Genomic DNA, 24,733 nt, shown 5'->3' with positions numbered 1-24,733 from the left:
TTTAAGCTCTCAGGCCACACCTTGGTGTACACAGTCCAGACAGGCAGGACGTTGCCTTTCTAAGCTGAAGACCATGTGTAGAAGACAGATTCATCAGCTGTCCAAACCCACACGGCTGTCTCTCTCCTGATAAACGGTGCAATAATGCTTCTGGCTACACTAATGACTGGTTGCCCTGTGCTATGTGGGTGGCAATAGTCCTCTCTGTAATGCCTGCACATCTCTGGGGGTACCCCAGTGTAGCTCTGAGGGTGTACTAAAGATATCTGTCTACTGCATCACTTGGTTTGGCACTCACCTGCACGGGTAGAGTGGCAGCACACACCAAGGCACACGGTGCCATGTCCCCATGAAATTCTATCAATATTTTTCATAGCTAACTGTTGACTAGTCCTAACTGACCAGTTATTCTAAAACTATTATCCTTGCTTTGAATTAATCTTTCAACTGAAAGTATTTACCATTTACCTTTCCCCCTTTTGCTTAACACACTTCTAGTCCTATCCTAAATTTTCTTGGATGCATGCCATGAATGGAATTGCCACTGCCCCTGCTGGTTCCTGATGAAGTATCTGAGTGGTGACATTGTTGGAGAAATGATTGCACAGTGTTTGCAAATGAGTGTCCATAACATGGAGGTGGTAATGCTCAAGATACACCTGTTCCTCCTTATGGACCACCTGTCTCTCTGAAAAGGTGTAGTCTGTGAGGTTGGAAAGAGGCAGATGTGAGTTTGCTTATACATGTACTTCATGCCTATATGGATGAAACACCTATAAATGCTGCATTTTGTCTGAAAAAGGAGTCTTACACCAGGAAAAAAAAAAAAAACCACAAAAAACAAAAAAACCCCAACACTTTCTTTTATTGCTACAAAGTAATGGCAGTGTGAGGAAACTATCCTTGTGCGAGGCAAACAGAACTTCTGAAGAAATGATCTCACATGCTGATCAAGGGCCTGCCATAGCGATTGGTTCAAATTTTTATGGTCTGTCTCTCCTTCATCCAGCACCCCCATGCAGCCTGACATCCCAGCTGCACTCTGTGCTCTTCAGCTTTTTCATCCACACAATATATTACACAATCTCATTCCCTTGAGATTTCTTCCCCAGTATACCCTCTTCCCACATCCTGCTGCTCACCCCAGTGCCCTTCTCCTCCCAGTCCCATGGACCACAGCCTCACAGCCCACCAGCATATTAGCCCTGATCTCCAACTCCGCATCTGCACCGTCTCACGTCTAATTCAGTCAGTACTGCACCCACCAACACTTGTGCTATGCAGTCTGTATAGCAGACTATGTTCTGATAGGAGAGATAGGAAGGAGGAAGGAGCAAAGCAAGCAATCCCCTGGTCTACAGAGCATCACGGGTCCTCTGCAGGTCACCATCTCTGTTTCATGGGATTGGGAACTGAAGAGAAGAGGCATACTGGAGACATGAGAAATGGGGGCAACAGTGGAGCCAGGCCAGTGCTGAACCTGAGTGATGACTGGCAGATTTAAACACAATTTTACTACTGATAATAAAATGAAAATGATCACAAATTACAGATTGCAAATGTAATATTCCAAAACCTGTTTCAAATCTGGAAGCACTCCATGACAAAAAAAATGCACTTTTTTTTTCTTCTCAGTTAGGATTGCTCTCATTCTTTCAAAACATGTCTTCCTTTATGGAGGTACTCTGAATTAAGAATTTGGCTGAAGGAACCAAGCTAAAACAGAAAGGAGTGAAGTTCCAGGGATTTAAAAACAGTTGCAGAGAGAGCAAGGAGAAAAAGGAACTTGAAGCAAAATGCTGAGAGTGTTTGAAATTATTAGTTTATACTGGGGTATAAACTAACCACAGCAGAGTAGCAACTAACAATTCCAGTACTGTGACAACTAAACTCTCTTGGACAGGAAATGTCATGATGTTATTTTGAAATATGTTTTAGAAGGACTTTAGTAATATAGATGTAAACACAGCAGGTCCATAGAGGCAGAATGGAAGATCAGTTGTAGATGTTACAGCAAAATAATGACCACTGATACCACAGATGAGTTGGATCCTAAGGCAGACATGATGTTCAGTGTCTGATGCATGATGTATAGAAACAGACAGTCCTCCTCAAAACTGTAGGACTAACAAAACACTGCACTTCTCCCTTTGTCATAGAGAGCATGCAGGATGGATGTGATTTGCCAATTACTTCATTCTCAAGACTGAGTTAGCAAATATCATCTGCTCCTTCCTGCTTCTACACAGGAGAACAGAAGACAGGGATCTTGTTCCCTCCAGCTCATAGGCCCATTTACAGTCTGTCCCAGCAGTTTACAGAATGAAGAGGTTGCATGAGGAACACATGTGCATGAAAGTCATTCAGGAATAGGGCAGGTAATCACAAGTGGAGGCGTATGAAGTACTTCAAGGTGGACATGTATGACTGCTCTTTGGGTAATAGTACTTGTCATTTCTGAAAAATCTCTCCATCCATAGACTACCAGAAATGAATTGTTGCTATAATTTGTACAGCCTGTTCAGGCTTCAAATGTTTAAAATAGCAAGTCATGTCCCAGGCAATCATGAGTTTAAAGATCATTCACTGAGATTATAAAGCCTGGTTACCAGATCACATGGAAAATGCAACTCAGTGATGGAACAGGTCCTTTCCAGTCCTCTGTTTCTAAAATCATATACGTCTACTGGTTCAATCACCCTAGAAGCTGCAAGTGGTACAAATCTGAAGCCATTTAAGGGATATGTATCACTCTGTGATACTCCACCACTGCCTGTGGACTAATAACTAATTCTTAACCACCTGAATGTATTCAACACAAAAGACCTCTTTATTGAAAAACACATTAGAAAAAAAAATAACCAAACAGCCATTTCTCTGCTTTTGCACAGAAATGCCGTGGAGCCAGAGGATTCCCATTAGGGAAGGAGTTGCTCCTCAAGTTAACATTCAAGTCCCTAGTGAGAGCTGACCTTGGACTTCTATGTGCCCGTTCTGGGAATGAAAAGAATGATGTTGCTCAGCCATCTCACTCCAAACTGGTTTCCTTGCTATTGTATGAGTGTGACTGAGAAGCATAGCTCTAGAAAATAGCCTTTATCATTAAGAATATCATTAAGAATATTTAGCTGTAGAGCATCTAGGAGTTTATGGTACTGCAAATTGTTTATACTTTTGCAAACGACTGTAAAATTAAAAATGTAGAAGTTGCATAAATTTTGGCAAAGGCAAATGTTTTCATAAATTAGCAGGCTTGAAAAATTAAGCTTCTCTTTCAAGGCCAAATTTTGAAAGATATGTTAATCTATTTTCCATTAATGCCATCACAGCTACTGGGGGGATGGGAGGGGTTACCCATAACTTCCTCTCTACTGGAGTAAGTCACAGACTGTATATAAGCAGTACCATCAGTATGCATAAATTGGATATGAGGTGCACCATCTGTAGATGCAATGACAATTAAAAACGATGTATTCAAATGGCTGTGCATGCATAGGGGCAATACTGGAAAGATTGGCCCAAGATTTCTACATCTCTTACAGAGGTAAAAACATCTGCTAGACGCCGTACTCCACTAAGAACTATGAGGAAGTCAAACTTCTGAATGTAATGCAATTTCTCCTGTGTCATTATTAAGATTTAATACATTTTGAGGTTGGAGAAGGCAATTTATCTCATTAAAGACTGGCTAATACAGAATGTAAAAAAAAAAAAGCTGCTAAGTATTGAAATAACGAGGCCATTTTCCTCCTTCTACATGCAAATTGTCTCATATTCCAATTTATTTCTGTATAAATTTATTGTTGCATATGCTAATACACAGAACTGAAACAAGAAAAAAAATAATTAAATGCATTGTAAAACATATGGAAACATACAGATTATGTGATCTTTGCTAAAAATCCATCTTAATGATGAAAGCACCATTTAGCATCCACTCTGGAACTGCACTCCTTCATTTTATTTATGAGACACTACTCTCTGTAGACAAAGAAAGTATCTTCCAAAAATAGGAATGCCATATTTTCAAGGCATACTGTGTATTTTATTTTTGTAACTAGTAAATGTCAAACAGTATTCACACACAGTATTGATGCATTAATGTTTTCATTCAACAGTGAAGATACCTTTCTCATTACATTATATATTTATGATATACAGAACTGGCAAATAAATTATGTCAAAGCAGCTAAAGCCAGACCTTGTGACACTTGAATCATAGAGTCAGGGCAAATAACCTTTAAAATAAAAGACATATGATGAGAATTAGAAACATTTAATTTCCATAAATATAATGTTAACAGTCTTTTCCTTATTATATATTTTATGCCTAATTTATAACTGTCACTATATTAATTTCTTAACATCAGTTTGCACTCATTTTTTTTTTCCTCATTGCTTGCTTTGTTTTGGAACGTGTGAAACACAAATTCTGTAAAAAGCATATGATCAGATTCCCATTTTAATATACTCTGATTAGCACATCTTAAATTTTGCAGAAAACTTCAGTCACGTACTATCTAACAATTAGAATTAATTCCTAAAAATAACTAAAAATTCCTAAACACATCAAGCAAATATAACACCTCTGAAAATACTGGGCCATCTCTTGAAAACAATCTTGTATTAATGTTTTCTTATCAAGTGCAGAAATAATACAACAAAATGTGCAAAATTGAAGCATTGATTTTAAAAGATAGATGTTTCATACATTTTGAATTAGGAATGTAAAATCTGAGCATCAAAGTATACATATAGGAATCAAAGTGAAGGGTTAGATTTTCAGAATTGTTTACTACTCAGAGTAGTAAACTCAGTTTCATTAGTTGAAACCTGTTAGTAAATGAGAGGCTTCCTTGAGCCTCTGCTGGACGGTGCAGTCTCTCTCTCACACCTTCAGAAATCAATAATAACAGAGAGAGCTCCGCACTTTGCACGACTCTGCCCTTATTGCTAACACTGCACAAGCTTATATGTATGCAAGCACAGTTAATAAAACTTTGCATTATTCTGAAAACTCCCTAGGGATGTTCAAGTCAATAAGGCTGGAAGGTACTAAGATGAATGTCTGCCTCAAGAGAGCACAATAACTAAAACCCTTATTCTTACTGGCTGTAATTCACCTCCATGTGGATAGTGAGACCAGGGCCTGCACTGCTGTAAGGAGACACAGACCTTGTGCAGTCTCTTTGCCACAGGGTGAGTTTGGCTCAATTTGCCCTTGTCCATCAGAAGAATAAATATGGTCTAGTCTAGTCTAGTCTAGTCTAGTCTAGTCTAGTCTAGTCTATTCAGTGAAGCTAATTGGGATGATTTGGTACATAGTAATTCTTCCTGAGAGCCGAAGGAAAGCCAGTGGACAGTCTATACAAAGAAGCATTGAGGAAAGGGTTGAAATTGATAGTAAACTTCAAAACTTAATCTTGAAGGTTCAGGGTGCTTCTTTAAATCTTCACCAAAGAATCGAGCAGTGGTTTGTCAGTTGACTCTGCAACTGAAGCAAACACACCATCACCAGAGATTTGCAGAGAGCAACTCAGGCAAGACTCTAAGCAACTCGCAGCCCACCAGCAGAGCAACCAGTGATCTCCTGGCAGTTGGTGACTGGTGCATAAGATCTGATGGTGTGTCATCCTGGTCATTTGAAGACAAGCAACGTGCAATCACCAGTTTTAGTAAAAGTCAATAGCTCAGAGGGGTAGTGGTGGCGAAACAGAAGCTGCATCAGTAGTGAAGTAATTTGCCCTCCTAGGTCAATGGTAAAAAGAAATGACCCTCCCTCACACATTAACAATGGTTTTGTAAAACAGTTCTGGTCTGACAAAGCTTAAAGTCAGTACAGGTGTTTTAGAAGCAATTTACAAGGCAGCTATCTTCATGGGTCCCTTGAACACTCTGTTTTGCTGAGAAAAAACTATCCCAAGTGGTGCCGTTTGTCAGAAAGGGAGTCTAACTAACAATGTGTATTCTCAGAAATAGAAAGAAATTTAGGCTAATTATATAAAGTAAAAATATATTACAGGAATATTGCAATTATCCCAAAGCCCAGTGTTGGAATGTTAGGAAATTTCATTATGATTAAATGTTTTAAGGAAAGAAATGTATTTAATCCCTGATTCTGCCCTGAGAGACAATCAAGCAGCATTAAGACATTTTGAATTTGAAGTCTTACACTGACGAAACACTTTAAAACAACTGTGTCACAAGAAGGTCTTTGAGCTAACAGGAGATAAATATCCATCTGAAAACAGCCATTTAGATGTGGAAAAGTTATTCATATTGAAAGCGGTAGAAATTGGAAGTCATTTTGATTAGCACTACAAAATTGTTAATTTGATGCAGAGGGTTTCATCAAGGGCTAACACCACAAAGAATTTTAAAAGTATCTGTGTTGTTCCATTTGCATTCAGAACAAAACTGAAAGTGTCCTGGTAGATGCTATCTTTGTTAAAGACTCTATTTTTAACAATTTCTTTAATCAACTTATCTGTAAATTTTCAGAAAAAACATTTAGCTATCAAAGAATAAATACTGAACTTAGTAGAAAAGATACCATTTATTTATTTATTCAGTTTGCAGTTGAGATCTTTAGCTGTGACATAAAGTTGATGCTTCTATAATTAAAGTACACTGTAAATAGTTTCTAAAGTGTTAATAATTTACTAAAACTGTTTGAGAAAATTATTAATCAAATGTTATAGGTTGTTATTGAGTCCAAGGATGTAATGAGTCATTTGCAATCAACTACAGCATCTGAAATGAATGCGCTTGGGACAATGTACAGAACTTATTTCTCCTGTGTATAACAAGCTTCTCACAGTTACTAATCAACCCCTCACATAGTAATTCTGAAAGCAGTCTCAGAAGAATATGTACAGAACACTTCTGGTCATCTGTAGGACAAAGTGGGGAATAACTTCAAGAGTCACCTATAACTGAAAAGGTAAAAAACTCCATGGCTCTCTCCCATTGTCTTGAAGTAGTGTGGAATCATCCATACCATAAGAAAAGCCTATCAACACCTTAACACTACTACGCAGAGGTGTGAAAATCACTCCATGAGCCACCTCATCTATTGCAGGCAGTTGCTTTGGGCAGACAGAGCAAGGAGAGTCCAGACAAGCATACATATGTAACTGCTGCTGAAAACAGGCTGCTTAGTATTAGATTTTGCCTATACACTCCAGCTGCACAACGCACCGTTCACTTCTCTCCTCTCTGTAGTTCTAAGATGGTCATTACGGCTGTGCCATATTCATTTACCTTTTAGCTTCCACAGTTTTCTTAAGTCATTGAGCAAAAATCCTACTCCCTCATCCTTTCTCATTTTTTGATTGGTTTTTGCTCAACTCCCATTTTACTCCTAGTGTTCGTGTATGGCAACAAAGGCAAGAGGAAAAAAGTCATACATGTTGCCACATAACATGATACTGATACGACAGCATAATCTGATTGCTGGCAATCCATAATTACAAGTCAAATACTCAACCCGTTAATTCCTCCACCCCATCTGTGTGCTCGCACACAGTACTGCACATCAGGATTGGGGCTGAAATGTGGCACACATCTGATTGTCTCTCCACTGTCATCTCTCAGCTACCATAGCTGAAGATTTCAGCACCAAACAAATCACAGCTCAAACTGGAAATGCAGACTATTTTATACTGGAAACAAGAACAAGTTTGGGGAAAATATTACCAGTTTTTCCTCTTGGATCTGAGCTAAAGAATACCTGTGGCTTTGAAAATGTAGCAAACCATAATAATAACTCATAACAACTACTAGAGGGAAAGATAATGCAGTGAAGGTAACCAAGATACATCTGCCTTCTCTGAGTACACAATGCTCCCACTGACCTTGGTAGGCATAAAAAAGCATACAAAACCAAGTATGAAAAATGGAAGTGTATGTTAGCTGTGATATGATGCTGTTATTGCAAATGACTGTCTTGAACAGAAGAAAAGGTAACTAAAGCCATTAGAAACAGTATGCACTGGTATATGGCTTCCTGCATATACTGTATCAATTATAACACACTGGTTTTAAGAATTCATAATGTCTCATTATAGCATAGACAAAACTACAGATGCGTATTACAACTAATGTTATAATAGAAGATATCTAAAAGAATATACCTCACTGGTAAACACAGTCAGTACCTCATGTTTGCTTTCTAATAATTCGTATCTAATGTATATAAAAATATTATACAAAACCACTATAGAACAATTGCATGAACATTCTCTGAGTGATGGCAGCTGAAAGATTTTTTTTCTGAATAGCAGATCTGTCATTACTGAATGTAGTAAATATATATGGCATACAAAAGATCATCTATGAGATCCCCTGGAGAATAAAGCTAAGGAGAAACCGTGGTGTAGCTCATTCTGAATATGAGCAGCTGAAACTAGCCATATTCAATGGGTTGACATCACACTTCACTCTGTTCACTGAACTTGCTGTAATTCTAAATTGGGATAAACAGAAAAAAATGTATTATAATGTTTTCCTAGAATATAACGCAAAATTAGCAGATGAAGCAGTGCTAGTTTGAAAATGCCACCATTATAAAGACTGATAAATCAAAAAGTTATTTATGATGAGGATGAACTGCATAAAGCAACAGATGAGTTTCTTATCAACTTATCAATATAAAAATGAGAATTACATGATGTTATCCTTGGAGGATGTAGGTAAGAGCTCCTTTGCATTTCAAACAGCAGCAGAGATAAAAGGAGCTACAAAGCCCTCTTGCCTCTCTACCTTTCTGCCACTGAAAGACTGCTGTGAGGGAAGCTGAAATGTAAATTGGAATTAGTCACTTTCTGTAAATCTCCAACTCCTTGCTCATATTGTTTTCTATCCTATCCCATACTATCCTGCTATGTAAACATCCAAAATCCCTACTGATTTATCATCTTAAAAAGGCACAGGCAGACTACAGAGACAGACTGTGTTAGTTACAGTGTGGAGCTGCTACTGTGGTCACCCTGACTTTTTACTCCTGTTTATCTTATCTTCAGGTGTTAAGTGCAAGGAACAAAAAAACCTCAAATCACATACTTTGAATACTTTGAAGAAGCATCAGCAGCATATATACACTGTTCATAACTACATTTAAAATTTGAGTCTGCGTGCAAGCCTTTCAGACTAATCCACTAAACCATTATTCAGTTTTGATTTGCCTAGCAGCTCTAGTAGCAATATGGGACCAGTTCCTAGAAAAGTGGGCTTCTGAGTGCTAACTCCTCCTTTTCACTTAGAACGTTTGTCCTGGTCTGTCCATGTCCCATTTCCATAAAATGGGAATGCTAGTACATTGGTATTGTATAAGAATGTTAGGAACGTTAATTAATGTCTATAAAGAATGCAGACATTTTATAACACAACAACCATCCTAATTCATCTAATCAGACCCAGACAAAATATACAATATCCATACCCATTATTTTTGTTCTGCAGTTACCATTTCAGTAAATTATTTTTTGCAGGGCAACAAAATGAAAGATGTTGAAAAGCTCTGAAGGGAACATGTTTTTCTGGTCAATCCACTAGACCAATTGTGACAACTCACCTTATCTGGAAAAATCAATGGAAAGTGATTTTGTCCATAGGCAACTCTCATTTAATTAGTAAAATATAATGTGAACTTAAAAAAATCCCAAAACCACAGACCATGATGAGTTTAATGTCTCTTGGAGAAGGCTCTGAGCCAAGCTCTAGCCATGTTTGGAATCATGGGCAAGTACACTACTTGTAATGCATGCTCAGTTATACTGGGATTACGATGGAAAAGGCTCACATGGTTTATGAGGAAAGTCCAGGTTTACATCTTTTTAACAAGGAATGCAACAATTATTGAGCAAATAAATACATATTCAAGTAAATGCATATTCAAGCCTCAAGCCTCATTTTCTGAGCCAAGCCATCCTTCTGCCTCTAGCTCTCTCTTCCACCTCATGCAATTCCTCTCCCCTCTTTCCACCAGTGAGCCAACACAGCACATTACAGTGCAGGGTAGAGACAAGCTTGTTAGCTCAAAACAAACTTGCTAAGGATCCAGAATCATTTCAGTCAGAACAGTGCAGTGCTATGTGAAGTAGCTTTAAGCAACCCAGGCTGAGGAATGGAGGAGTGTAGTTTCAGTAATGCAGAACTGGGTGCGAGTTAACTTGCCTCACTGAGAGGCTATGTTAGGTGTTTCTAGATGACATTACACTTTCCAGTGGAGAATGCACCCAGATTAATGCACCACAACACAGAGCCTTGGGATCTAGCATAGAAGACTGAAATGTTGTTGTTAAAGGAGAGACAGTGATGGGAAGAGATTGCTAGCACAAAAAACCTGGTAACTGCACTCCAGAGGCTGAGGGTCAGTTGTAGAGAATAGACAGATAAAAGATCTCTGCACAAAAGCTTCACTGAGTAAATAAGATTTCCCCAGACTTTAACAAATTGCTGGGAGCATCCAAGAACCCCTCCAGATTTCACCTACCCGTGCTGTAAGTCTTACCCTGTGAATTTGAATGGCATCGATTGCCAAAGAAATAGATTCAAAGAAGATGGGATTTTCAGATTCAAGATTTCCACCGTACTGCATTGCTTTTATCAAGGAAGCTGCAATAAAACAAACATGAGCAATGATAAGGTAGTGAGGATATATAAACCGTCATGTTAAAAATTTTCCTGTAAGCTGATACTTGCCTTTGCAGTGTGCTAGCAACACATCGATGTGTCTGTTTTTACAGTCCATGTAAATCTATATGTGTGAAAACATGAAATTCAAAAAAACTGTTTAAAATACCAACAAAGAATAATATATGCAAGAACATATTCAAAGCAGGCAGAAAGCATGGAGTGCTGCTGGTGAAGCTATACTGCCAGCATCCACCAGAGTGAGCCCTTCTATAATCCAAACATCACAAACCCACACTAATTGCCTCCCCTCTCCTCAAAGTACTCTACAGCTCTGCTGAGAATTAAATCTGAATTAATTAACAATTTTGCATTTTTACTATATTTTTAAGGGTTTTTTTCCAGTTCTCCGTTTTCAGCAAGTTTTCCCATCTCCTCTCCATATGCTTACCTACCAGTCTACACAGACAGGAATCAGACTTAGGAAACTTTGAGACTTCCAGCAGTCTGTCAGAAAAGCCCCATAACCATCATGTTACATTCTGCAGTAAGTTGTTCTTTATTCTTTATTTGAAAATGTTCAACTTCAGAGAGACTAAATATTTAATAAGCTAGAAAGTAAACCAAAAAGTTAAAATAACTCTAGAACAAGAGTAGGGCCTTTTTCTGGCAAATGAGGAACATCCAAAGCAGTCCCTCATTCCAGAAATGTTTAAATAATCCATGTAAACCGGAACAATTCTGAGAGAAGAGATTCAATGAGAACCACATCAGAATACCCTAGTTTAAAAAATAAATCAAAAGCCTGACTCAGTCTAAAAATCCCTCCAGGTCAGCAGTGATGATATTTTGGGAAGGAATGTAATAATGACGACACACTGAGTGTGTTCCTCCTCTGAGTAACTCGGTTTTGGACCAGTCATTCACTCAGACACTGCACTCCCAACCTGTGCACTTAACAGCCCATGATGGACTTACCTCTCACATGTTTGTCGAACACCTCTTTGACATAATTTGTAGTTCTGAGGTCTCTAAGATCTTTTGGAAATCAGTTTCACAATTTTTTTTTTTAATTAATGCTTTATTGAATGCCCTATATTTTGAGGGGAGACGTAACAAAGAGTAACCCCCACTAACCTTATTTTTCCAGCTTTCTTTTTGACTCTATTCCCACATATATATGTAGTTTTAATTCAACATTTTTAAGGCAGCACTTACTTCACTGCTTATTTTGAGAAAATCGTTAGGATAAGAAAAGGCCTGGGCTGAGACACAAGTTCAAATCTAGTCTTCTGTCTTACTCAGAAAAATTATATGAATGAAACCTTGCATACCCACTGAAATCTGTACCCGTTACATAACTATTAAATGCCACACCCAATGGAAATGTAAGAAATAGCTTTTGAACATAATTTTTCATTCACCATATAGAACTGCTTATTATGGGGAACCATAGAATCATTCAGGTTGGAAAAGACCTTTAAGATCATCAAGTCCAACTGTTAACCTAACACTGTGAAGTCCACCACTAAACCGTGTCCCTAAGTGCCACATCTACATGTCTTTTAAATACCTCCAGGGATGCTGACTCCACCACTTCCCTGGGCAGCCTGTTCCAACCCTTGACAACCCTTTAGGTGAAGAAATTTTTCCTCATATCCAATCTAAACCTCTCCTGGCACAATTTGAGGCCATTTCCTCTTGTCCTATCATGTTACTTGGTAGAAGAGACCACACCCACCTCGCTACAACCTCCTTTCAGGCAGTTGTGGAGAGCGATAAGGTCTCCCCTCAGCCTCCTCTTCTCCAGGCTAAACAATGCCCGTTCCCTCAGCCACTCCTCATAAGACCTGTGCTCTAGACCCTTCACCAGCTTTGTTGCCCTTCTTTGAACGTGCTCCAGCACCTGAATGTCTTTCTTGAAGCCAGGGGCCCAAAACTGAACACAGTATTCAAGGTGTGGCCTCATCAGTGCTGAGTACAGGGGGACAATCACTTCCTTAGTCCTGCTGGCCACACTATTTCTGATACAAGCCAGGATGCTGTTTGCCTCCTTGGCCACCTAAGTACACTGCAGTCTCACATTCAGCTGGCTGTTGACCAACACCCCCAGGTCCTTTCCTGCTGGGCAGCTTTCCAGCCACTCTCCCACAAGCCTGTATCATTGCACTGGGTTGTTGTGACCCAAGTGCAGGACCCAGCACTTAACCTTAATGAACCTCGTGCAACTGGCCTCAGCCCATTGATCCAGCCTGCTCCGATGCCTCTGTAGAACCTTCCCTCAAACAGATCAACACTCCCACCCAACTTGGTGTCATCTGCAAATTTATTGAGGGTGCACTTGAGCCCCTTGTCCAGATCATTGATAAAGATACTAAAAAGAACTGGCCCCAATACTGAGCCCTGGGGAACACCACTTGTGACCGGTCATCAACTGGATTTAACTCCATTCACCACAGTAACCAGTGGTTGTTGGTTTTAGTCTTCTGAGAGCTTCTTGGAGCTCCTGCATTGCCTGAGGAACCCAGCCTGTTAGGTATGTAACCCATAGGAGAAAACATGGAGATCATTAAGGCCTCTGGCTTAGCAGAAAGCAGGACATACAGATAAAATCACGGAATTAAAAGCTGAAATTTTAAAGGGCTCCACTGCAACTGACCTGACAGGGTCAAATATGACCTAAAACAGCTTTAAAACTTAAAAAAAAAAAAAAAAGTTCAGAAATTCATCTCCACTACATACATATAGTTACATTTGCACTGGATGTCACCCAAAATCTTTAGAACTATTTTTATATAATTTTATATATAAACACAGTGTAGTTTAACACCAGATCTGTGTTCATCTTTTCTATAAGTGACATGTTTATCCACTGATATAGGTGAGGCAACTAGTAGCTGGCCCCAGTAGCTCATATGTGTAATTATATTTCTATGTACAGAATTTGTCTGATGTCATGAATACCTGAAGCAGTACTGAGACGCCAGTGTAGTCAAAGAAATTCAGTCCACTGCAGTCTAATATCAAAACACGTCGCTCACTGTGACATGACTGCAATGACTCACCTACAAATTTGATAAATGTAAAACTTTAATTAAAAGGGGGAATAGTCAAGGAATGTGTATAAGAATAATAATAGTTCAACAAAATAAGACCGAACTATCACAATAAAAATTTTACTATTATGTACTGGGGTATCAGTCAAGCAAATGACACATTTTAGAAGCACAAATGAAGGACCTTCAGAGCAATGGGATGAAGTGATGATGGGCAGAACATATTATTAGTGAAATGTTTTAGACAGGAACAGTCTCTCAAGAATGAAAGAATTGTTTCTTCAGATTTGAATTTCTAAATGATTCAGGATAATATCTTGTCTTATTTGGAAGAGTTTACATGGGATACACAGAAGATATATCTCTTTTAAGTTCTGATACGACACGCATTTCTGTAGTACCTAAATGTCTGCCTGTGGCTTAACTAATATCTGCCTGTAAGGATTTAAAATATGTAAAGTGTAGTGTTTCCTTTTCCTAAGGTTTTATTGTGCTGGGTTTTGTTTGGTTAATTTTTTATATAGTACTGCATATTGATGCTGGAGAAAAAAAGATGTTGGTAAGAGTTGAGAAGGTCTTATACTCCAACCTTCATCTTGTGCTTAAACTAGGCACACTCTGTACTAAATGTGTCCTGAACTAGCACATGGATAAATGATTCCTTACTTTCATAAAGGGAAAACTAGAAAATAATGCACATCTTGTTTACATTGCTTTGTGAACAAATGTTAGTTATCATAATGCACAAAACTCAAAAAAAAAGATGAAGGAAAGGAATTCTGAATGTAAAGATGGGTTAAGTTAAATGGTTTTGACAGAGCAGAGGTAAAGATTTTAAACTCTTGAGGGGACTTAGAATTTCCCCATGGTAGAGATTTATAATGGTGCTAATTCCTTTCTGACAGTAGTCTGAGAGCCAGAGCCTTCTGGACTTGCATCTCCAGAGATTTACTGTCTTTGTACTGTCCAGTACATACATACAGTAATAGATACATATCAAACAAAAATACAGAATTTTAAAGGAAACCCCCTGCCTGACATTACTGTGATGGAAACCCAGAAAGGATTTATAAGGTCTGCTAGGCTGCTCACTGTAATAATGTCTATGTACCTCCTCTGCCTCCAAAACAAAATAACTTATTCTTTCTCCCTATTACTTATTCCTGCTACCTTCCAACCCAGCTGGCATCCTGCATTGCAGTATAGGCTGCCTGGCTTCTAAATAGGAAGGTAGGTACAGAACTGCTCCCTCTCTGAACCAGTGGCAAAGGGCAACAGCAGCTCTTTAATTTGTTGCCAATACAGACAAATGTCAAATTGTATTACCCAGCAGGAGAAAGGAAAGATTTTGACAAAGATGTAAATTGTCGCACTTTCCAGGACAACTGCCATAACGATTAAGGATTATGTCCTCCTGCTTCCCCCTTCCTCAAAATTTAAGATCCACATTTTTTTTTTATTTTTTATAGGGATTTTTCTTTCTTCTCTCTGGTTTTTATTTTAAAGCCCCCAAGAAGAGTCACCATAAACTTCTTGGTACAAGGAACATTTAAGTCCTCAAGGCAGGACTTAAGCAATCAGAAAAGAGGTCTTGTGCTGTCTGTTGCTTCTGTAACATGAGAAACCCGTTCATGTAAAAGAAGACTGAAATATGTACTGGCAAGATCTTCTCACACGTAGGGTGCTGTGCACTGTTTTAGTATTTTACAGTATAGCTCTGTATAGTCTTTGGCAGCCATTATCATTATGTTACTATGTGTTACAGCAAAGTACTCTGTCACTCCCAAGTAAACTAAACACTGTAGTATCATAAAAATGTAATGAGTCTAGTTAATAACTGTAAACATTCAGACACAGCCTCCAAAACGGGTTCTCTACTGTGGTCTTAATAAGCGTTTTAAATGAACACAGTGTTTTAATTCCATCCACAATTAAGTCATCTGTATAAAGTATCTTCTGCAAAAGATTGTTGCAGCTCTTCCATAGGAATGAGCTCTGGTTTGATTTAAGCATTATAAAATGTGGGAAGAGTGGAATTATCCAGCTTAATCCTTAATTAAAAGCAAACCCTCGGGGTTTTTTCTTTATTCTATACTGTATTGATATACTGTACAATACTGGTGGCCATCATGTCACTGATAATTCAGTTGACATATTCTAAGATATTCTCCTAAGTGGCTTTAAAGATCACAGAGTTTTAACATGGCTCTAATCTTACCCTAATTTTACTTCTGCATACTAATACTCAAGTTCCACTGTGAATGCAAAAAACTAAGACCAGAGCTTAACAAAACAGCCTCTTAGGCCTTTGTCTGAAGACCAATCTAGGCAGTAACATGGGAAGTGGTTCCCCCCACTGCGTACCTGTCTCAATATGCACACAGTGGTTCCTGTGAAATAAGCAGAGACTCTTGCAGAAAAGGTGTTTGCATGGGTTCCCCGCTTTTGAAATCTTAAAAAGTCAGTCAAGAACACAATAAAAATAGCACCCATTAGGCCAAGGTTAACAGAGTTTAACTGTTACTGTTTAGGACTCATGCTTCACTGAATGTTTGGTCTAACTGAAAATATTATTTTCCAGACAACGAGTTCACCTAGAAATAAATAGAAAAGCATGAAGCCATTTTGCACACTTACATCCATCTTGGTTTTGACATCATTTATAGATAATAAACTCACCGTGACAACTTCCATTGGTAAATGAACAGAGCAATGTGTTCTGCTCACACTGAAATGGAAGCAACAAACTATTAACATACCAAGCAAAACTAGTCCAATGCAAAGTAACCAGAGAAAATCAATGCAATACATAAGAATTCTGTTTTTCAATATCAGAGTTATCTCCTTCTCTCCAAAGTCATATTCTATGCAACAACCTATTGGATATATAATATTTGCAGAGTATGTCTCTCAGTTTTCTTCTAAAGTTATACCAAACTGATATTTCACTTTTCTTTTTAGACGACTCAACCTCTGTCTTGTTTGGATCCACTACAAAGCATGCTATGGAAAGGACACTTTTGGGGAAGCAGGGGTTGGTTAAGAAGTGGTCAAAAGATGGGAAAGATGTTCTCGAAAAGATAAATTCTAGCCAGTGATTTTATAAAATTAACTTTTGATTCATTTTCTACTTTCTTCAATTTCATCTGCTACACTAATATTTTAGTGAGAGTAGTTTTGACACATAGATTTATTACAGAATTACCTTTAACTGGAGAATTTTTTTTATAATTATTGCAATATAAATGTTAAGTTCTCAGTAGAAATATGAGGTAAAACCAGAAATACAGCACAGAAAAAAAATTCAAAGTGCAATTTTTTTCACTCCCATTATGTGATACAGAAAGACCTTTATTCCACAAAAAAAATTATACACAGTATTTCAAGCAGCTGTAATACCAAGTACCTTAAAGAAGAGACAAAGGATAAAATCTCCCTCCTAAGTAACTTATAAATTAACTTATTAAATTAACTTATTAACTTATTACACTTATTAAATTAACTCATAAATTAATTCCATGCAAAACTCAAGTAATTTCTCTCTGTTTGGGGGTTTCTTATCATATTAATCCAAATTAGTTAGCCTAACAAAACCAAGGAGGAAAAGCAGCACAATTTCTGAGCTGAATTTCTGAAGGATGGGGAGAAGCCACCCATCAAAGTAGGTATGAGTAGCACAGCATTTTGGCAAGAGACAGCAGAGGTTGCTGAACACTGTCTTAACAACTCATCTAAGAAATGGTTGTGATTTTCTCAGCCCAATTTGCCAAACTGGATGAAATTGCATTGTATGGTTTTGGAATGTCTTCATTGTAATGACAGAAAAATAAGATTTTTTTTTTTCCCCTTTTAGGGAACATTGTAGGAAGCTGCAGTAACATTGTAGGAAGCTGCAGTAGTTATGTGCAGATAAACTTGAAAAATACTATACTTACGGAGATTTTCTCTAAAACTAAATTACATGTAATTCGTATACTGTTTATTTTTCCAATACAAACAGTGCAGAAAATGAAAAAGAAACACTACCTTTGAGAAAAACTTTAGCCAGTTTGTATAGTCTTCCTAATTCTCCTGGAATTATTTGTAGTTAGAAACAGAAATGAAGTGTCTATCTCTCATGGACTCATCTCCAGCAAAAAAATCATATTTTATTCGAGTAGATTTGTAGCTACTCATTGGTTTTTTTAAAATCACAACCATATATTAGCTGAGGTTATGTAAATTTTGCCAGAAATTTTGAAGAGTTTTTGATCAATGCTTTAATGTCTCTTATAGGCTCATATACAGAAATAGTAGAGATATTCTTTTCAAGTAATAATAAAAAAATAATCCATATTGAATCTGATTAAGGTAAAGATTAACTTTATTCTACTCTAAATTAATCATTTGCAATATTACCTTTTTATATCTGTTTCAGTATCTGATTGCATTCTCTAGGAAATGCAAGGAAAGCAATCATGACCTTCAACACTGCCACTATGATTACCGAAGCATATAGCACATCCTACCTTGTTTACATCTTCACATGCTTGGCTGCTCATGTTATCCTTCTGGATTATCTTTATCAGGTCAGCATGAAACTTCCTGGCATTCAGAAAGACTAACGGGTTGTTGACTGAAACTATCTTTACCTGCTTTAATGATTCCTGTGGAATGAAATAGACATAATGCTGAAAAGATTATCTTGGGTTTGGAGACTAAAAACCAAATTATTTTCTTTAAAAATCCAGAAAAATTCCTATAAATCAACCTAGAAAGAACTTTGGATTGTGAGAATGATTTAACAGATGACTGTCTTGACCAGTCTTCACACACAACTGAAGTAAAAAAGGAAATATAAGTAACCTATAAGGAAAATTATCCTTAATTCAAGTTAGCATGAAAGAAAAACCATATCCATTATGATGCATAATACTAAGAATTGTTATATGGCATATAATAGTAGCACTGTTTCAGTTGGTATGATCCCCAAACATAGGCAAGACAAGGTTTGCAGACAGGGAGTATCTTTTATTTGACAAACATATGTACTGGAAAAAGTACGGAAGGTTTTGGGGCACACACTGCAGGTGGTTTGGGGAACACTGAAAATGTTCACCTCAGTCATCTGAAGATGACTTTAGAACAGCAGGGATATTTCTTCATGGAAATACTTAGTGGATTTCGTGACACATTTAAAACTTTGCCAGCACATATCTACAACCAACACAATAAATAATCTACACGAGAACCATCAGCCGCCCCTGATCCTGTCTCTGCACTTCTTTGAATAAGTTTCAACCAGTTCACCAGGTACCTTCAGTGAACAGCTCAAAACATAGACCTTACACACCACAACGATTTCTGAAGGGCATCAGATAAAGGTCAGAAACCCCCTGGTACCAGTGGGGAACATGTCCCACAAAACAAGCACTATTTCTCTCAAACTCAAAGTGGACTTATAAAAGACCTTCAAAAGCCAGTAAGAAAATTAATATTTTTTTTATATATAAAAATATTGAATATCAGCACAAGCTCAGTTGAAATACTGGTTTTGTAGGTAGGTAGAATTAAGCTAACTCTACCCAGTCCTCCATTTTCCACATATTGTGAACCAAGTCTCTCTTTTCCTTAGGAGAATTAGATCTGAGACACGCCAAATTCAGCGTGGAGCACAGCTGCTTTGATTTCTGCTGCTTCTATTTCAGACCTGAGGAAAAGTCTGTCAGTTGTTAGGGTCTTCTACATTTTCCAGTTGTACTATTTGATCTAGTAAAAGATATTACATCTACTTATAAACTTCCTTATGTATATTCCGATAAACAACTGTAGTGTTTATGCATCTAGTGCTGTAAACAGGAATAAGCAGAATCATGTGTGGCCTGTAAAAGTTACCAATATTTTCAGTAGCATTTTTTACTTTTTCTACCTGACAAGTATGCATGCAACTAGAGAATCTTAAATAGCCACAGTAACACTGCTCATAAGTGCCAGATGCCAAAAAAGTAATAGGATTCATTTGCCTTTCAGACATGTCTTTTATGGAAGCTGGCGATCTCTAGGTTACATGTGGAAGTTCAGAGTGTTCTCCTTCCAGGTGAAGAAAAAAGAGGATCCTTGAACACACCGCCTGAACATTGCACAGCAATGACTCCCACTAGGTATTTTGACATGCAAAACAGTATCACTGAGTGTCAGCTTCAAGTCTCATAAAAAATTTTGCCCACTCTGGAAGAATGAAAACAGGATGAGAGACACCATTCTGCTGATTTTAATGTGCAAACACTGCCGCTGGCAACACCTCAGCAGGTCAGCAGCAGACTGTGAGGGCAGATCAACAGATTTGATTCTGAGAAGTTCTCCAAAAGAATTTCAGTTCACAAAAGTGCTATATGTAATAAAGTATCCTATCACTAAGTGCAAAAAGGGGTCTGGATACAGAATGTATTCAATTGCTACTGAAATAAAATATCTGATTTATTTGAGCATCAGCTCTCAAAAATAAACTACCTGTGACAATGTGTAACAGGAAGTAACCCAAGAATTTGCAAGAATATAGGTTCAAAAAGCCTCTCTTCTCCTAAAAAGAGTCAGAGACATGTAACAAGGTCACACTCAAACACAAGTAAGTGGAGCTGACACAGGCCATTTTTTAAGTAGTTCAGAAAAGTGTGGGATTGCATTGAAGATACGGAGTTTTCCCAACAGACCTTCAAGCAAAACAGGAATTGAAATCTTCACCACAAGCCACACAAACTACCTCCTTATTGTAGACTGGTGTTCAGACTTCTGGGAACCAGACAATCTCTCAGACACCACCACAGCAACCATCATACAGATTAAGGAAACATTTCAAATATCCAAAACTGAGGCAACGGACCCCAGACTATGTATAGGGACTTTACGCAATTCACCTATGAATGTGACTGTGGTAAATATCACATCACCAACATATCTTGGTCAATCAAGAGGAAAAGCCTAACTGGCAATTAAAATGGCCAAGATGATAGGAAAAAAACTCTAAATAAGGGCAAAACAGAGGGCAATATATGCTTGAATGAAGAAATACTCTGACATCCCACAGATTCCCCTAAAAATGATGCTATACACAGGTTGGTGTGGAGACAACTGGGCACTTCAGGGCCATACCAGAACTGGCAAAGTGGAAGATGAAAACTAAGAGAAAAGAAGACTGATGTGCAAAGTTCAAAGCCTGTGATGGTCAAGAAGCTAACAAGCTTCCAAAAATACAAAACTTGGAAGTTGGAAACTTGAAAGGCTCAAATCATAAGGCAAATCAAGTAGATGACAGACTTAGGTATATACAATCTTTTGTCCAGGATGGGCAAGAACAACTGTGCCAAATTTGGATCAGTTATTCCTGGCTCTGGTTTGTTTCTATCTTCTTTCTTAGTAAGAACTGTTCTGAGAAAAATGAACTTCCTCTTTGTCATGTCCTTGCTAAGAAAGAAAGAAAACTATCTCAGGTGGCCTATCCCTACTGTTACTTAGAAGGATACTGGCAATTGCCCCACGCACTCTGCACAGCAGTGTCTATGCTTGGATAAAAGTTCAACTCAGTGAATGCCTGTGATGCAATGTGTTTCACATAAGCTTCTAAATACCCTCTTGACTTTTTCCACATTAAAGTGTCTTTTCTCCTATTGATGAAATAACCCCTATAAATCCACAGACCTTAACGGCAGGGTAGGTCATTAAGCCTGCATATTTTCATGTTTAAAAGTCCTGTTGTTTATGTCTAAGCTGTTATTTACCAGGACAACTTGGATCAGTCTAACATTCATACATTAAAAATTACCCTAAATGCTTGCTGCAACCCAGTGACTCTAAATTCAATTAAAGGCATTTTTCTAAATCTTAAAAATATGTTCCTTCTTTGTTTTGTGTAATAAGCTCATGAGCAATTTACTTTCTTAACAAGATGTTATTTTTCCCACTGCCTGCAGACACTAGTTTGTTATTACTTGGTTACTGGCATTAATCTTAATGGTTAAGGAAAAAAAGCAGGGGAGCTGCTTTTAAAAAAGACACATAGGGATTTGTACAAAATATTTTATGAATTGATATGAAAAAAAAGAAGGCAAAGAAAACTTTGGTTACCCATCTCTGACAAAGTTAATCCAACATTTTTCTTAAGAACAAAAGGTGATATAATAATTGACAGCTGGGCCAGCCTCAACAACAGTGTTTTCAATTCACATTTCAGCATCCTCCCCATTCTCATGTACCTTTCACATTCCAGCATCATTCAGCATGCCAAAACAGTAAACGGCCCTGAGCCAAGTTCGGATTTTGAGCCCAAGATTGCTCTCGTGGAAAACATTTTCCAGGGAAAAAAATATTCTTTAGAGGAGAGCTTCTTAATGGTGAGGTAATAACTTCTCAGCATGTTGCTCACTAATACATGAGACCCTTCCTAAGTATTAGGAAAGAAAAGAGGACATAGTAGGAACTGCCACAGTGGAGAAGGCAGGATGTCCTAGTGACGGGACTCTATGCTAAAAGAACACATGGTTCTACTTCTCTCTTGGCTGCTGACCCACTATTTCATCTTGGAGGAGGGACTTCACCTCTCTGGGTCATTACTCTTCTCTTCTTACCATAGGCCTCACCACAAGCAACTTTGATGATAATGGCAATGAACATAACCAAAAGAATTTAAAATCTCTGACTCGTAGGTTTAATTTTGTTAAGAAGCCAAATTTTAAAAGCACAGCCTTTGGGAGAGATTCTTCCATCCATTTTTCATGTGAGGATACCCTTGTTTGAGTATAGGGTGGTGAGGTGTGTGAAGTAGTCTGTGACAACTTCATGTTGCTGTCCCTCCTTCCCTAGCCACACACAATGTCCTCTTGGACAGTCTGATCACAAGGGGCTGGTGCCAGAAGAGGGCTCAGAAAAGACATTGTGGATGATGAGAATATCAAAGGACTTTCAGGAAATGAGGAAATATGATAAAAATATAGACAGCTATTGTCTGCTCAGATGGCCCTTGCCCTCGCTGCCAAGAGATTTCCTTAGACTTAGGAATTAGGAAACTTCTACAAAGAGCAATTCCTAACTTAAAAGTAACAAATAAACTAAGACAGATCTAAGAGGACTTGCCTAACTTCACTTTGCAGACCAGCAGCAGAAACAGGAAAATATTCCAATTTCTGGTGCCCAGACTAGTTTTGTATTTGCTACGTCATACTGGCTTTAGATTTCAAGTGGTCATATCATGAAAATGTTCCCTTGACTCACTGATTACAATCCGGTAACCAACTAGAGAAAATAAAGAAATCTGAATTAGTGGAACACACACACACACAAAAATTGACTTACACAGTTATCTTCTGTTTTGTATTTATATTCCACTTCTTTCACATTTTTCAAATTCAGTGTCTTTGCTCTGTAATCAATACACAGAGAAAATCTGTAAAGCAAAGCAGTAGTAGTCTTGAACAGAAACAGGAAGAGACACACCCCAAAACTACAACATAGAAGTTTAAAGTTGCGACAATGCAATCGATATGTATTTTCATGCATATAAAGCTTATCTTTTGTGATAATGATCCAGTTAAAAAGTAAAAAGCACATTTTAAAATTACAATATATCACCTTGAAATTATGAATAATGGAAATTTCTCATAAATGAAATCTTAATTTTCATTACTCTTTTGTAGCTGGCCAGAGAGCTATTCTTAAGACAAATCAGCTAATATATAAACTACAACTTCAAAAGTATAGAGGTTTAATTAATATTTTTTTACCTGCAAAATCATATTGTAAGGAATGAAAAAATAAAGATATCAAATATCTACTGGTTATGATAACTAAGGATGTTTTGTTTGTCATTAAAATTGACACATCCTTGTATGAAGCAGAACATTGCATTCCAGCTATCAAAGTGGGGGACTTTGGAAAAGCCAGTATCCCTATGATCTCTACACAGTCAGTAAAAAGAAAAGGTTGTCTTGAAAAGGCAGCTCAGTGTAGGACCTTCTGCTTCAATACATCATTTTCAGGAAGACTTTTAACTGCAGAATAAGATGACTATGAAACTAGCTATCATCTGAGCTCTGTGCCCAAAGCTAGGCAGTGGAAATAATCCCAGAATACAAACATTTAATAGATGCATCACTGTGCAAGGAGTATTTGCAGGTACTGGGGTTGGCTAAATGAGGCTTGCAAAATTCAGCTGTTCTCTCCTGTTTGCATAAATTGAGCTGTAGCTGCTGCTGATTTTAATACATTCTGATACATAACATTTACCACATCCAATACTCTGGCATTTGAATAGGAACTTCACAATAAATTATCTATGGTATTTTTCTTGCTTCACTTTTGCTGACACTTTTGCCCACAACTGGATGGCTTCCTACATGTTCTCTTGCTAACCTCATCCGCGCAGGTACAGATTTTAAGGCTGTTAGCTTGTTCACTGCCTTTACAATCATGGACAATCATGTGCAACCTGACTGAAGACCACAGAAAACACTGGGAAGAGTCTCATTTACTTTAATTAGTGCAGGTTTAGACTGAGGAGTCTGTTAGACCAGACAACAAAGGATCATGTGTCAGATATCCCTCCCTTTCTGCTGTTGGAGAACCTCAGACTTTCAGGCACAGGGTGCAAACAACATGAAAACTTGCCTTTTCCTTCATTAGCAGAATTTACCAAAATTTGAGTTCACTGAGTAGCAAAAGGTTATGAAAAACACACTGATTGATTCAAGCAGAAACCATCTTCCATAATTTGTAATTACTTTGCAATTTTGAACTATTTTCACTCTGGTTCTGCAACTTACTCCGTGAGAACAGAGCTATGCACAAATAGTTAACACCATTACCCTTAACAAGCATTACATTGAGCTATATTGTGCTTAATTGCAGTGGGATTCAATGTTCAAGCAAACAAATGCCTGCAAGCAGCAAGTAATTTCCAGGACTGGTGAGCTATGGATTAATTTTGTAGCACAAAATGATCATCAACCTCAGCTGATATTTTCCTTTACTCATGATCCAAAGTAGCAACTGTAATACATACAAAAGAATATATG

General features: G+C 37.8%; 1 protein-coding gene across 1 annotated transcript in view; it reads right to left on the bottom strand.

The window, feature by feature from the left end:
* Positions 1-8,431: 8,431 nt before the first annotated feature.
* SLC26A7 (solute carrier family 26 member 7) overlaps positions 8,432-24,733 on the bottom strand; it is a 71,117-nt gene continuing 54,815 nt past the window's right edge. Inside the window, exons 12-18 of the mRNA XM_074894158.1 lie at positions 23,016-23,106; positions 18,200-18,337; positions 16,371-16,419; positions 13,600-13,700; positions 10,705-10,759; positions 10,514-10,617; positions 8,432-8,467 (exon numbers count right to left, since the gene is read on the bottom strand). Coding sequence (XP_074750259.1) covers positions 8,432-8,467; positions 10,514-10,617; positions 10,705-10,759; positions 13,600-13,700; positions 16,371-16,419; positions 18,200-18,337; positions 23,016-23,106 — 574 coding nt within the window. The remainder of the gene's footprint in view (positions 8,468-10,513; positions 10,618-10,704; positions 10,760-13,599; positions 13,701-16,370; positions 16,420-18,199; positions 18,338-23,015; positions 23,107-24,733) is intronic.

Source organism: Strix uralensis, chromosome 1, assembly GCF_047716275.1.
Source record: "Strix uralensis isolate ZFMK-TIS-50842 chromosome 1, bStrUra1, whole genome shotgun sequence".
In the NCBI taxonomy this organism is placed as follows: Eukaryota; Metazoa; Chordata; class Aves; order Strigiformes; family Strigidae; genus Strix; species Strix uralensis.
The sequence above is the reverse complement of the archived record's forward strand: the minus strand, read 5'-3'. Positions and strand labels throughout refer to the sequence as shown.